The sequence below is a fragment of the Vulpes lagopus genome, chromosome 21 (genome assembly GCF_018345385.1).
Source record: "Vulpes lagopus strain Blue_001 chromosome 21, ASM1834538v1, whole genome shotgun sequence".
Classification (NCBI taxonomy): Eukaryota; Metazoa; Chordata; class Mammalia; order Carnivora; family Canidae; genus Vulpes; species Vulpes lagopus.
Window position 1 is genome coordinate 40,790,849 of NC_054844.1, and position 13,355 is coordinate 40,804,203.

The 13,355-nt window shown below is 60.6% G+C and overlaps 1 protein-coding gene across 8 annotated transcripts in view; it reads right to left on the bottom strand.

Annotated features, from left to right (window-relative positions):
• The window catches only part of NCKAP5L (NCK associated protein 5 like), a 29,723-nt gene that overhangs the window by 617 nt on the left and 15,751 nt on the right, over nucleotides 1–13,355 (bottom strand). For 4 of the 8 annotated variants that reach the window (XM_041735959.1, XM_041735962.1, XM_041735961.1 and 1 more), the window contains 11 exons: nucleotides 12,422–12,483; nucleotides 11,298–11,456; nucleotides 10,458–10,526; nucleotides 10,295–10,333; nucleotides 9,448–9,567; nucleotides 6,316–6,429; nucleotides 2,611–5,234; nucleotides 1,542–1,704; nucleotides 1,229–1,310; nucleotides 613–921; nucleotides 394–536 (listed from right to left, as the gene is read on the bottom strand). In XM_041735959.1, coding sequence (XP_041591893.1) covers nucleotides 394–536; nucleotides 613–921; nucleotides 1,229–1,310; nucleotides 1,542–1,704; nucleotides 2,611–5,234; nucleotides 6,316–6,429; nucleotides 9,448–9,567; nucleotides 10,295–10,333; nucleotides 10,458–10,526; nucleotides 11,298–11,420 — 3,786 coding nt within the window. In that variant the 5' untranslated portion in view covers nucleotides 11,421–11,456; nucleotides 12,422–12,483. Of the gene's footprint in view, nucleotides 1–393; nucleotides 537–612; nucleotides 922–1,228; nucleotides 1,311–1,541; nucleotides 1,705–2,610; nucleotides 5,235–6,315; nucleotides 6,430–9,447; nucleotides 9,568–10,073; nucleotides 10,111–10,294; nucleotides 10,334–10,457; nucleotides 10,527–11,297; nucleotides 11,457–12,421; nucleotides 12,484–13,355 lie in introns of those variants that run through there. The other 4 variants (XM_041735963.1, XM_041735965.1, XM_041735966.1 and 1 more) reach the window with 3 other exon arrangements.

Consider the following 13,355-nt stretch of genomic DNA (forward strand, 5'->3'; position numbering starts at 1 on the left):
TGGGGGGGAGGGGGGAGCTCAGGAGGCCCCAGGGCCTGGGGGGGAAGGGGGAGCTCGGGAGGCCACAGGGCCTGGGGGGGGAGGGGGGAGCTCAGGAGGCCGCAGGGCCTGGGGGGAGGGGGGAGGGGGAGCTCAGGAGGCCCCAGGGCCTGGGGGGGGAGGGGGGAGCTCAGGAGGCTGCAGGGCCTGGGGGGAGGGGGGAGGGGGAGCTCAGGAGGCCCCAGGGCCTTGGGGGGGAAGGGGGAGCTCAGGAGGCTGCAGGGCCTGGGGGGGAAGGGGGGGAGCTCAGGAGGCCGCTGCTCCCTGGCGGGGGGTGGGGGTGGAGGGGGAGCCCCAGTCCTCCCTCCTGCCCTCCGGGCCCGCCCCCCCCACCCGGGCAGTGGCCGTCCTCACCATGGGGGTCCTGGGCAGCCCCTCCAGCTGTCGCGCCGGGCAGAGGAAAGGGTCGGCGGAGCTGCCGGCTGCCCTGGCGTTGGGGAAGGTCCAGTTCTTAGCCAGCTGGACGGGGGCGGGAGGGCCCGGGTCTTCACAGGGATCTGCGTGGGGACAAGGGAAGGCGGGAGGTGGCGCGTGGGGCTCCCGGGCCGCCCGCCCCCCTGCGCAGACACTCACCGTCGGGGCAGGCCTGATGGCCCCGGTGGCCCGGGGGCGCGGCGAGCAGCGCGGGGAAGGCCGGCAAGCTGGGGTGCCGCCCGCCCACCAGCAGCTCCTCCAGGCCCGGCACCTCCCGCTCCAGCGTGTGGGCGCGCCGGGGGACTTTGGTAAGGGGCGGGGGCCGAGCTGGGGGCACTCCGGGGCCGGGGTCCAGCCGGGGGGGCTTGGTCTTGGGAAGATTCTTGCTGGGGGTCCCATTGCTGCCGTGGTCTGGGGGCGGAAAGGTCCCAATGCCACTGTCCAGGGTGCGAGTCAAGGAGCCACAGGCTGGGGGAGGGGATGGTAAGTCAAGGACTGGGAGGCTGCAGGTTCAGCCCCTCTGCCTCCCTAGAGCTTCCTGCCCCTCCTGGCCCAGCAGGCTGTCATCCCCCCCCACTCCTCCCCCAACTCCCCCAGACTCGGGCCAGGTGCCCAAGGGCAGGGAGGGATTTAGTTCTGTGCAGCCCCAGTGCCCACCTGGTGCTTGGCACCAAGAGGGCACTCAGGGCCTGGTACCTGCTTCGGTGATGGGAAAAGGGTAAAGTGGGCAGGGGGCAAGGGGCAGGTTCCATCCTGGGTCCCTGACCCTGCTGACCTGTGAAGTGTGAGGTGGGCACTGGCTCAGCCAGGCTGTCCTCTGAGGGCATCTCTTCCCGCCTTCCCGGCTCGCTGTTGGGCTGCGTGGGGGTACAGGAGACCTCAGAACCCATTCCTTTCGCCCCCCACCTGTACCCCTCCCCAAGCTCTGCCATGAGGACATTATGGGTCTGAGAGCCTGCAGCCCACCGGGCCCCAGAGACCGTGGTGCACCTGGCAGCTTCCACAACCCAGGGCAGGGGAACCCTTCAGGGGTGCAAGACCTGGCCGGGCCCCAGAGCTGGGCCCAATACCTAGCAGCCAATACCTACCTTTCCAGGAGGTTTTCCACAGCCCTGAAGAGGCCCCACCAGGCCGTTTCGAGGCCCACAGGCTGGCCAGGGGTTCTTGGGGTCGGAGGACACTGGCTGGAAATCGCCATACTCGGGTTTGGGCTCCCGCCAGTTCTTGGGCGGCAGCTCCTTGCCATCCACCCTACAGGCAGCAGTGCACACGAAGGTGAGGGGAGGCCTGGGTCCACCCAGACTTTCTGACCTCACTCCCTCCAATGCTGCTGGGCCTAGTACAATACCCACTGCCCCCCGGGGTAGGGGACCTATCCCTGGTGGCTGCCCCCCCATCAAGTCCTCCTGATGCTGGGAAAAGGCAGAGACCTAGGGAAAACCTCAGAGAAATGGCAGGGGCAGGGAGATGGGACAAGTTCCTCAAAGCTACACAGGGTCAAGCCTAGAGACTTCTCGACACCATCTGCTAGCAGACGGCAGATGCATCACCTCCTGGTCCACACGTGACACACCCCACCTGCCCCAGCTGAACTCGAGCGCCCTTGCTGTCCAAGCCACACCCCACCCAGTACCCAACCCCTAGGGACATTGTGCTTCATCTGGCTCAGACGGAGCAACCCCAAGATGGGATGGCCCCTTCTCTGAACCCCATTTCCACTGCTGAGTCTGTGGCAGGCAGCAATGGGCACCTCCTTGCTCTATAGATAGGAAATCCCAGAGTAAGACCTTTATCAGCCCACGGTTAGGAACTAGTGTTCCCTGAACTACGGCCTCATCTGATGCTGGAGACAATTTAGGAAAATGTGGCCTGTTAATTCTCCTTAAATGAGAAACTGGGTGTCAGCACATGCAATGTCAGACGGCCAGAGAGGAGGCGAGCTGGCGCCCAGACCCCCGGCTTCCTATTCAAAGCCCCATCTTTCCTTGGGGCCCGGCCACGAAACTCCAGATGCTTTGGTGGCACTTTCCTTGACCTCCTAGCCTCTTGGCTCTCGGGATAAGCAGGCCCAGACCCGGGTGTGCCCATGGAGGGAAAGGGCCCCCCGACTCCCGAGCACCCGCTGACCTGGCTGGCTGACTGGTCCCGGGCCCTCACCTGTTGAGCAGCTGCTGCATGAAGGTGTCCGCGCCCTGGTACATGCCAGCCAGCTGGCCCTGCACCTGCCCCAGCCCTGCACTTGGCCCCGGTGCCGGTCCTCCGGGCCGTGGCCGGGCCCGGCTGCTCAGATAGGCCTTCTCCTCCTCCAGTGCCCGGCGGAGGTCTTCTGCTTTGGCCATCAACTTGGAGATGTTGAGGCTCTCAGCCTCCAGCTTCCGGGCTTCCATCTTGACCTCCTTCCGGAGTGGGGAGCCCCCGCTGGCCCCTTCCTTGCTCTTGGTGGTCTCTGTGCGGCGGTTGAGCGCGGGCAGCTTGCTCTTCTTAAGGCCGAACCAGCTGGCGATGCTGCTGGTGTTGCGGTGCTTGACCTCGGTGCCTGGCGCCCGCTCCTGGCCCTGCAGCCGCAGCACGTTCTCCTCGATGCCCTTCATCACCTTCTCCTCGATGGCTGAGTGTGGGGCCCGCCCCTCGGGGCCTTGGCTTGGGTCGGCAGGGCCAGGTGCGGGGGACGGAGGCTGGGCCGCAGGGCCGCCACAGTCTGCCCATGGGGGGCCCTTCCCCTTGTCAGGCTTCGGGGGCTCCTTAGTGGTCGGTGGGGCCACAGGCCGGGGCACCACCTTGGTGGGTGACTTGGACGGTAGCTTTGTAGGGCTGCCATGGGGGCTCTTATTGGGCTTGCCGAGGCTGGGGGCTGAGGTTGGCACTTTGGCAGGGGTGCGGGGTACCTGGGGGCACAGGGCCCCTGCCAGCCGGCTCTTGGCCAGCTCCACTTTGGTGAGGCAGCTCCTCGGGGAGACAGGCTCCAGGTCCACCCGGGCCCCCATGGAGTGAGAGGAGTAGACGCGGGCCCCGGGGTCTCCCAGGAGCCCAGGTTCTTGCTGCTTCAGGCTGCTTGTGCCTAAGGCCACTGCCCCCCGTGGGGTCCCCTTGGCTTCTGGCCCTTCGGGAGGCCTGGGGGCGGGGGGTGCCACTTCTCCAGTGCTCTCCCCCGACCTCCCTGCTCCCCGGGCCTTCTCGGTGCCAGGCCTGGCTGGCACTCCATTTTTCTCTGGCCCCTCGGGGCCGGTCTTCAGTTTCCCCAGGGCTGCCAGTCTGTCCCGCAGAGGGGTAGAGCCAGGATCCCCAGGTCGCCGCCCTGCCCCCTGGCTGGGCTTCTTGGATGAACTGCTGGGGGTCCTGCGGCCAGGATGGGGAGACTCCGGGCCTGCTTTGTCCAAACTCTTCTCCTGGGCACTCACATAGGAGCAGGATTCCGGGAGGCAGGGGCTGGGGGGAGCTCCGGGACTTCTGAGGACCTCAGGGGCCCGTGGCACCTCCAGAGTTAATTGTGGGTAGGTGGGTACCTGCAGTGGGGATGGAGGTGGCTCTGGGGAAGGCCCCCTATAGGTGCTCCGGGAAAGGTCCAGGATGTTCTCGTAGCAGGGAGATGCCACGGGTCCCGGGGACAGCGTGGCGGACAAGGCTGGCTGGGGAGGTCTGAGTTGCGCGGAGTCCAGGGCTGTGGAGCAGGGTGAGGGGCTGGTGGGTAGGCCCTGTGCTCCGTCCGGGGACAGCTCTCCTCCACCCAGACCCCTGCGAGCCAGCAGTGGGGACGGGCTGCCATCAGAACCACTGTTTCGACAGGGAATTCGGGAGTTCCGGGGAAGCTGGGGGCTGAGCTGGGGGCCTCCTGGGCTGGGGACCTTCTCCGAAGCTGGAGGCAGCTTTAGAAACTTGAGACCTCTGGCTGGAGAGGGCAGTAGGGGTCCCTGGCCTTCCCCAGGAGAAGGGGGGCCAATTTGGAGCTTGCTTTTCACCTGAGATGAGGAGTAGGGGTGGCCAGGCCGCGAGCCCAGGGGGGCATCACCCGCACCCACGAACATGCTGAGGAAGGGGAGGGGCCCCTGGCCCTCTGAGGTAGCACCAAAGCCCGGCCTCTGGGCCTCTGGGATACCCCCGCCCCAAGCTGACTTGGGGAGGCCTTTGGACTTGGACAGCTGCGGGGGCCCCTGGTCTGGGGAAGATGGCTGCCCGGGACCCGCTTGGTCCCCGCTGAGTGGGCCTGCTGCAGCCCCGGCCAAGAAGGCCTGTAAGTAAGACTCTGTGTCCTCAAGGAGCTGGCCCAGGTTCAACTGTTTGCGGGCCAGGGCCCCAAGCAGGGTGTCAGGGCTGGGTGCCTCATTGGGGTCACCTGCCTCATCGGAGGAGGAGGAGGAGCTGCTGCCTGGGGCACAGGGTGGCCCAGAGCCAGTGCCTTGGGTCTGGGAGGAGCCCCTACTAGGGCCCCAGGGCCGCCCAGCACCCTCTTCCTCCCCTGGGCCCCCCAAAAGGCGTTCCCAGTGTAGCAGGCCTCCCAGGCCCCCAGGGCCTAGTAGTAGGTAGGGGGCCCAGGATGACGGTTCCGGCTGAGGTGGGCCACACAGCTCGCCGTTGATGGGCTCTGGGGAGCCGGGCCCCTCGCCTGGAGGCCGCCAGGGGGTGGCAGGCGAGCAAAGAAGCAAGGGGTCGGTCTCTTCCAGGGCTCTTAGCACCTCCAGGATCTGGGCCTTCTTTCGAAGGAACGGGGATAGGGCATCCAGTGCTGGGGGTGGGGCGGCCGGGGGTCCTGGGCCTCCTGGCCGCAGCTGCTGCTCCCAACACACCTTGGGGGAGAAACGACATGAGGGGGAGCCCACGTGCAGGCCTAGGACTCGAGCTGGGCCAAACCGAGTGTGTCAGAACACAGCTGGCCTGCTTTTGTCTGAGTCCCCAAAAGGAATTAACAGCCTCTCGGATACGACGCTTAGCTTCCAAGTCACCGAGCCCTGGTTCCCCCACTCTTCCTCCTGGTGGGCCTGGGGTTGGGCGGGCGCCCTACCTCCCTTCCTGGTTATCCCAACACCCCCCACCACCACTTCCCACTACCCTTTGGGTCAGCAGGGCCAACACCACTGACATGGTATCTATGTTTGCCCTGGGGGAGGGAGGCCTGTCCGTTTTCTAGGCTCCAGAAAGAACACAGAGATTCAAGAAGGGGACGTGATGCGGCCAAGAGCTAAGTCAGTCGCTGCCAGCAAGCCCAGGCCTTCTGGGGTCAGACAGCTGTCCTGCTGCCCTACTCCCCATGGTGGAGGGAACTGGGACCACTCTCCCTGTTTCTGCCCTGCTCCTCCTGGGGCCAGCTCCTCTAGCACGGTGGTTAGCGACACGGGCTCTGCAGCCAGACTGCGCAGGTTCCAGTCCTAGGTCTACTGCTCAGTTAGCTAGGTGGACTTCGGCAAGTTATTTAACCTCTAAGCTTCACGGCATCGCCTACAAAAAGGGATGGCTAATCATGCTTAACCTCACAAAATAAATGAAATCAGGGAAGCAAAAGAATAAACGGATACTAGTTCTAGACTTGAAGAAATAAGTATATAGACAATTGGAAGTAGACGCCAAAAATTATTTGAAAAAATATATAAACGAGATCCAGGTGTTCAGCACAGTGTCTGGCACGGAGTGAGAGCTCAGGAAATGTTGAGGACGCATCTTCTAAAGCTCCCTCACCCTGCTTGCAAGGCTAGCTAGTGACTGGCAGGGGGACTCTGTTTCTCTGGGTGTGAGGCTGCCAGCTGAGGGCTCACGCCCAGCCCGGACAAGGATCTGCCCCTCCCCTGGGAGTCCTTAGGATACAGCAACGGGGTATGGACTCGAGACTCCGTAGCCAGAGAAGCCACGGGCCACTGTGCCCAGCCCTCCTACCTCTCTCTGCCCAGCACAGTGCCCCAGAGGCAGCGAAGTGGTCGGTCCCTCGGCAGAGCTCAGGGACGGAGAAGCTGGTGGCTCGGACGGAGGCTGGAGTGGCGTAAGTGGGATCTGCAGGCGAGAGGCAGAGTTAGCATAGGGGCCGTCTGTCCCAGATCTTTACCCCCTCCCGATGGGAAGGGCCGTCTTCCAAGTCTGCTCCTTCAGGGACGTGTCTTGGCCTACAGTGCAGCCTTCACCGCGCTGTCCCCCGACTCGGTCAGAGGAGGAGCCTTGGGAGAGGGCGCATAGGAAGGATGAAGAAGTGTGAGCCTGGGGACAGGGAGATAGGACCAGTCTGGGGCTTTAGAGAAAGAAGGCTGCACCTGGGGGGCCGAGGGCAGCGGCAAGCCTAATTTGGGTGCCCCTGGCAGCTCTAGGACCACTTTTCTTCCCGATTACGGAGAGGCCCCGCCTTGAATGGCCCCTTCCTGTTCTCACTGCCTGTGACCCCAGCATCACAGGGGTGGCTGAGACTAGTGGAAAGGCATTTGTTACCGGGTCCAAAAAAAGAGATGGCAGGAATTATCATCTCAGTCCCCCCCAACTGGTCTCTGAGGATGACAAAGGTACTGCTGTTTAACCACAGGTCAACTTCGCTCTCAGTCCCTGAGAATGTCATTTCCATCTCCGAGGCATCTCGACTAGCCATGAGTCAGCTTTACACTCCTGCCTCTGTGGATTCCTCTCTGGCTGGCCAGCGGCGGCCCAGATCCTCACTCCTCCTCCGGCCTGTATGCTGCTCAGCATTCGTCTCCCTGACCTCGTTTGGTGGCTTCACAAACGTCTTATCTAACAAAGCAGCTGAAAGTATTCTTTTTTTCTTTTTCATCTAAAGCGTCTTTGTGCTCAAAGCCTCCTATCCCTGCCCACTGCCTAAGGAGACAAGTCTGGACTCCTCTGCTGGCAGTCTGGGCCCGGCCTGCTGGTCCTTCCCCGACGCCACCTCTGGTCCTCACTCACTGCTCCTTCACGCAGCCGTTGTGCCGGCCCAGCTGAGTGGCTTGCTTCTGCAGAGGCTTCCCCGTAGTTCCTTCCGCAGGGCATCCCTTTTCCCCACCCTCAACTCTACTTCTTATTTATTTTTTTAAGATTTTATTTATTTATTCATGAGAGACACACAGAGAGAGAGAGAGGCAGAGACATAGGCAGGGGGAGAAGCAGGCTCCCTGTGGGATCCCAGGACCTGGGATCATGACCTGAGCCAAAGGCAGATGCTCAACCACTGAGCCACCCAGGTGCCCCTCAACTCTCCTTTTTAAATCTCCCATCCAGCGAGGGCCAGGTCACCTCCTTAAGGCCACTCCGCTGGCCTCTCTGCACTCCTGGACAGCGCTGTCACTCTGCCCCAACCTCTGGCTGTCTAGGGACCTGCCTGAAGCCCCAAGCAGTCCAGCCCTCAGGGTTTATGTGCTCTGCACAGACCACAGCCCTGTCCAATTCCATATACATGTTGGCAAAGGCGCCGCTCTCAGTAAGAGCTTAATTAGCATTTGCTCAATGGAGCTTTCATCCTAGCAAAGCACAACTTGAATGTAACATTAATAATGATAAATAGCTGCTAATTATTGATTACTACCATGGGCCAAACGCTATATATTGTTTCATTTCATCCTCACGACAACCTGCAACGTAGGTACCTTAATCCTCACTTATAAGAGAAAAACCCTGGGGTTCATAAGGTTAAATAATTTGCCCCAGGTCACACAGCTAAGAATTAGCTAAGTTAGGGACCCAATCCAAGTGCATCTGAGGCCAAGGTTCACGCTCTTTCCATCATGTCGTGTTACCTCTGGGGAAGATAATCTATTGCCCCAAACCCCAAAATGTCCCAGATTTCATTTCAGTGATTTAAGGATGATCTACATCTCTGTTATCACTGGTCACCAAGAAAGGTATGGACAGGGTGAGCCTGGCTAGTGCGGTTAGGCCCCTGGGGGTTCCAGGGTGACCTCTGTGGCAGGGACAGGCCTGGGGCGGGAAGAGCCATAAAGTTACTGCCACTGATTCAGACCCAGTTCTGCACTGGCCTTGGGGACAGAGCCTCCAAAAAAATCATGGTGGTGAGACGCCTCTGCCAGAGGCCAGGCTTCCCAGTGAGCCCTGGGGCATCCTCCTTACAGTCTAGGGGCCAAGAGCTGCCTGGTTGGCATCAGACAGGCACGGAAGGTGCTTCTCTTCTTGTCGAGGCTGGGGGTAGGATAGGGATGTGCTGGCTGACCCCACAACCCAATCTTCACCTCAGGGCCTGGAGCTGGTCCTGGTCCTCCCACCCCCGTATCTCACCCCAGCCGGGGAGCTCCTGATAGAGTGACCACATGCGACGTCTTTTTTGTTATTGTTGTTTTAAGTAGGCTCCACGCCCAGTGTGGAGCCCAGCACAGGGCTTGAATTCACAACCCTGAGATTAAGACTTGGGCCGAGGTCAAGAGCCGGCTCTTTAACCGACTGAGCCACCCAGGCGCCACCCCAGCCCAAGTGACATCTTAACTGAGTTCAGAATTCACTCCTCGTAGCGCTCTGCTTTTCCTGGGTGAGGCAGGTGTCAGGGGTAGAATCAAAGACTAGCACCTGAGGACATGGCCTGTGCGTCACCGGGCAGGCAAATGCAACTCTGTGTGCACACACACACAGAATGACCCAGGGGGACGTGCCTTTCCTGACCTCTCTGTGACACCCAGCACTGGGCGCCTTACACCCAGCCCCGCCCCTGGCCAAGAAGCTGCAGCGCAGTGGCCAGAGGGGCCCCTTGGGAGCTTGAAATCACTGCATTTTCAGCCTCCACCCATCGCCCCACACAGGGCAGGAGCAAGCAAGAACCTTCTCTGTCAACAAGAAGGGATGCCATCCAGTGGGGCAAGGAGCAAGGGGGAGGAGGGGGAGAGCGGAGCTTGAGAGCACTCCGGGAATCTCCCCCCACCCCATCTAGGCTCACATCTATCAGTTGAGATGAGCCTTTCTCAGATGGCCACAGCGCCCAGAGGGGGGATGGAGGGGGACGGCTGCCGCCTGCTTCTTCAGGTGTCAGGAGAAAAGGAGGTGACGATGCTGATGGGGCATGAAGAGGGAGGGACAATGGCCTGTGCCTACCTGAGGGAGGGAGCCTGTCGTCAGCTGGAGTTTCTGCTGAAACAGGGCGCTCAGCATCTGGTTCTGTCGCTCCAGGTCAAACACCCTCTTCTTCAGCTTGATGCACTCCTCCCGCAGGTCCTGCCACCCAGGGAGGCGGAGGGAGACAAGGAGAGGATGGCGGGGAGGGGGCGAGCGGTATGAGCACAGTCTCCTTCATCGGAGCAGTGGGCACTTGTGCTGGGTGTGCCCTTCTGTAGCCTCCTTCCAGGGGGAGCTGAGCCTGCCTCTGTTTGTAGCTGTCACATTTTTCTGGGGATGGTAAGTTCTCTAAAGTTTACCCCTGGTGGGAGGTAAATCCTATTCCCTTTGGCATCTTTCCCATCCCTGGAGCCAACCCCCTGCCTCTTAGAAACCACATATCAAAGAAGGGCCCATATAAGGCAGAGGAAGACCTGGGGGTCAGAGTGGCTCATAAGTCAAGGAGTTCCCACAGCACTTGAGTAAATATTTAGATGCCACCTTATGCTCACAACATTAACATTGCTACCAGGGCCATCACAATCTGGAGAAACCAGCTGGGGCCAGGATGAGGGAAGGATTCAAGCCCAAATCAAAGTTACCACAGCTCAGAGACCTGGCCTTACCTAGCCCACCTCTGCCTCCGGGTAGAACAGTATGGACCTGTCCGAGGTGGGGAGAAGGAGCCTTGTTGGAGGGTCCGTAGGCCATTTCCACCAAGCTCCCTCCTCTAGCCCCTAAGTGAGTAGGCTCAGGGGTCCCCAGGAAGGACATCCCCTGCTGTATTCAGGGCCTCTCCCCAGGGCATCTGGGTTCAGGGGTGAGACTGTCCCCCGTGGTTGCTTACCTTCTGGTTTAGCAGTGCCTGCACCACGTGGTTGGCAACCTGGGGACAGAGGGCCCGAGGCAGAGCTATCAGCCCATCAGCCCCTGCCTGGAGCACTGACCACCCGTGCTCCTCCCCACTTCCTCGTAACCCCTACACCAGTCCCCCCAGGGACCCCACAGACCTCATCTAGACAGCGCTCGTAAGTCTCCCGCTGGTTTTCATTGGCCTGGGCAAGTGCCGAGTTCTCTGCCTGCAGGAGGGAGAAAGAGGGCGATAAAGGAGGCTGTGGGATCATTCTTCCACCAGGGCAATTCCTTTTGGGGAATGGGAGGTAGGGAGTCTCCTAGCTATACCCCTAACCCAGCTCTTGGCTCTGGCTGGATTCCCCACGGGGGTGGGGTGGGGTGGGGTGGGTGGTAGCTACAGAGACAGATGGAAGGCATCAGAAAGGCAGAGCGGAGATGGCTGGTTTTCTGTAAACCCCAACCTCAGTCAGGGAGGATGGAGGGCCTGGGGAGACACAGTGGCCAGGATACGCTGGAGGATGCCAGGAGTAATCCTTATTTCCCCGCAGGGAGGGCAGAGGAGGCTGGGGGAGGAGGGAAGGGTTTTAAGACTATGGCGAAGAGCCTAGTTTGGGGATCTATGTTTGTCCCCCGACTCCTAAGCCCTGGGTCATCTAAACCCTTCTTCCTGTGGCCTCTGTGACCACGCCTTTCCTAGACCAGCAAGGGCATGAAAGTGGGGGAGAAAAGGGGGGAAGAAGGGAGACCTTTGGGGATTAGGACAGCCCGACCCCTGTGCAAGATTCTTGCCCCGAGTCACCCCCGACCCCTCCACCCGGATCAGAGAGCTCGGAGCAAAGAGAGGGCTTCTCAGAGGTGCTCTGTCAGAGAATGTTCCGCTCTGTTCCAGCCCAGCAGAGGTGGGCTGAGAGGAAGGCCCCCCCACGTCAGAAGAGCCCATCCAAGCTCCTGGGGCCTCTGGCGGGCCCCGCCACCCACACCCTGGGGTGTCCCACCTCTAGCTCCCGGAGGCGGCGCAGGAGCTCCTGGCAGGTGCCCGGCTCCGTGGCGCCGTCACCACCCTCTCCCGGCCTTGGCTTTGCGGGACTCCCGGCGGGCTGGTCCATGGCCTCTGACATCAGGCCCTGGGAACAAGCGAGAGAAGCCCTGGCAGGCTGCTCCAGGGCCGGGGGGGAGATGAGCAGAGGAGGAGGACAGACAGGACACTTGTCAGTGTTCCTGAAGTCCAGTGTGACCAACGTGCCACGGATACTGTAACAATCTAGGGCCTGACTCAGGCTCTTCTGGTCACAGGACAGACCCACAGACACACTCTTCCCATTTGAAGAACGGAGGCTATTGTTTCATAAATCTCAGCAACCGCGCTCACCCTAGTGCAGGTGACACAGATGCTGGCCAGGTGTGGGGGTAGGCTGCCCCCCAGCTCCCTGCTCCCCTGAGACCCGGGGGCCCGGTCTCTTTGTGCATCCCGTTCCCTCTGCAGAGGTCCCCTAACACCTCCCCGCCTGCCACTTGGCCGCTCCTTCCTACGCATTCTTTGGGGTTCCCAGTTCCGGTGGCATGGCTCTGTGTCCGCCTGTCGGGGAGGGTTGACCCCGTGAAGGCAGGGACTCTGCGTTCACGTCCCTGCCCAGACTCCCGCTCCTCGGTGGGGAACCCGGCCTGGAGGAGACGGATTGATGACAAAACCGACTAGTGTGTCATTGCCCGAGAACGACACAGCCAGGGTTGTGGCCTGTACTGTGCGCTGTGATGTCCCCCTCTGCTGGACCACTGTCACAGCTACTGGCTGTACCCGACCAGGCTTCGGCAGCTATCTGAGGTTCAACTTCTCTGCTAGAGGAAAGCATTCATTTCCTTCTTTCACACAGATATTGTAGAAATTTCCAGAAGATGGAAAACCCTAACATAAAAGGGTGGAGGCCCCTAGTTCACTGCGGACTACTTGCCTCTCTGATCCGCTGCAGCTCCCACAAAAGGAGCTTAGAGCTTTCAGGCCAAGGAAGAGAGGAGCCCTCTGAAAGACCCCCCTCACCCTCCGCTCACCCACCCACCCCTCTCCCACCTACCCCTGCCCGCCGGGGCCCCCACCAGCATGCACAGGCTCAGAGCCCCTCACCTCTCTCTGCCTCCTCACCCAGGCTGGCGCACTCACTCTAGCAGCCGGAAAGGTCACCTCGCCTGTGGAGAGAGAGGGAGATGATGGCAGCTGTGCTTTCCACAGCATTCATGTGGCTCCTGCCATGTGCCAGGCCCCGGGCCTTGGGGATGAACAAGCCGGAGAGAGCCCTGCCTTTATGAAGCTTCCATTCCACTGGGGGAGGCAGATAACACTCAGGTGAACCAACGAACAAGCATCAGGTCCCCAGAAGGCACCGAGAGGTGACAAGGAAGCAGAGATCTCAGGGAAGTCCAGATGAAATTCTGGAATGAGGGAGGAGCACTACATGCGTTGCAAGGAGCCAGTGCAAAGGTCCCTAGCTCTCAGCCAGAAATCACCCAGACACCAAAGAGGAATGAGTGGCACCACATGATGCTTTATGGCTCTTATACAACATATGCTGTCTTCTTCCTCTTCTTCTTTTTTTTTTTTTTAATATTTACTTATTTGAGAGAGAGAGAAAAAAAACTGTGCACACATAGAGGGAGAGGGAGAGGGAGAAGTAGACTCCCTGCCAAGCAGAGTCCGACTTGGGGCTCGATCCCAGGACCCCAGGATCATGACCTGAGCTGAAGGCAGCCGCTGTCTTTAATCCTCATAACCACAACGGGAACTAAACGCTATGATCAACAACACCTATATTTGAGACGAGGAAACGGAAGGGCAGGAAATTAAGCTTCCAACACGGAGTGTATCCTGTGTGCCAAGCAGTGTGGCGGCACTTTCTCAGGCACCACTGCACCTGATCCTCCTAACAACCTTATGGGGGGCACCAGCCAGGATGAGGTGCAGTGGAGGCATATGGCTGGTTCACAACAGCGGACAGGCCTCCATTTCCCCCTTCCTACGCGGCCTCTCTGCACACACACGGCCTTACAGAGAACTGTAAGCT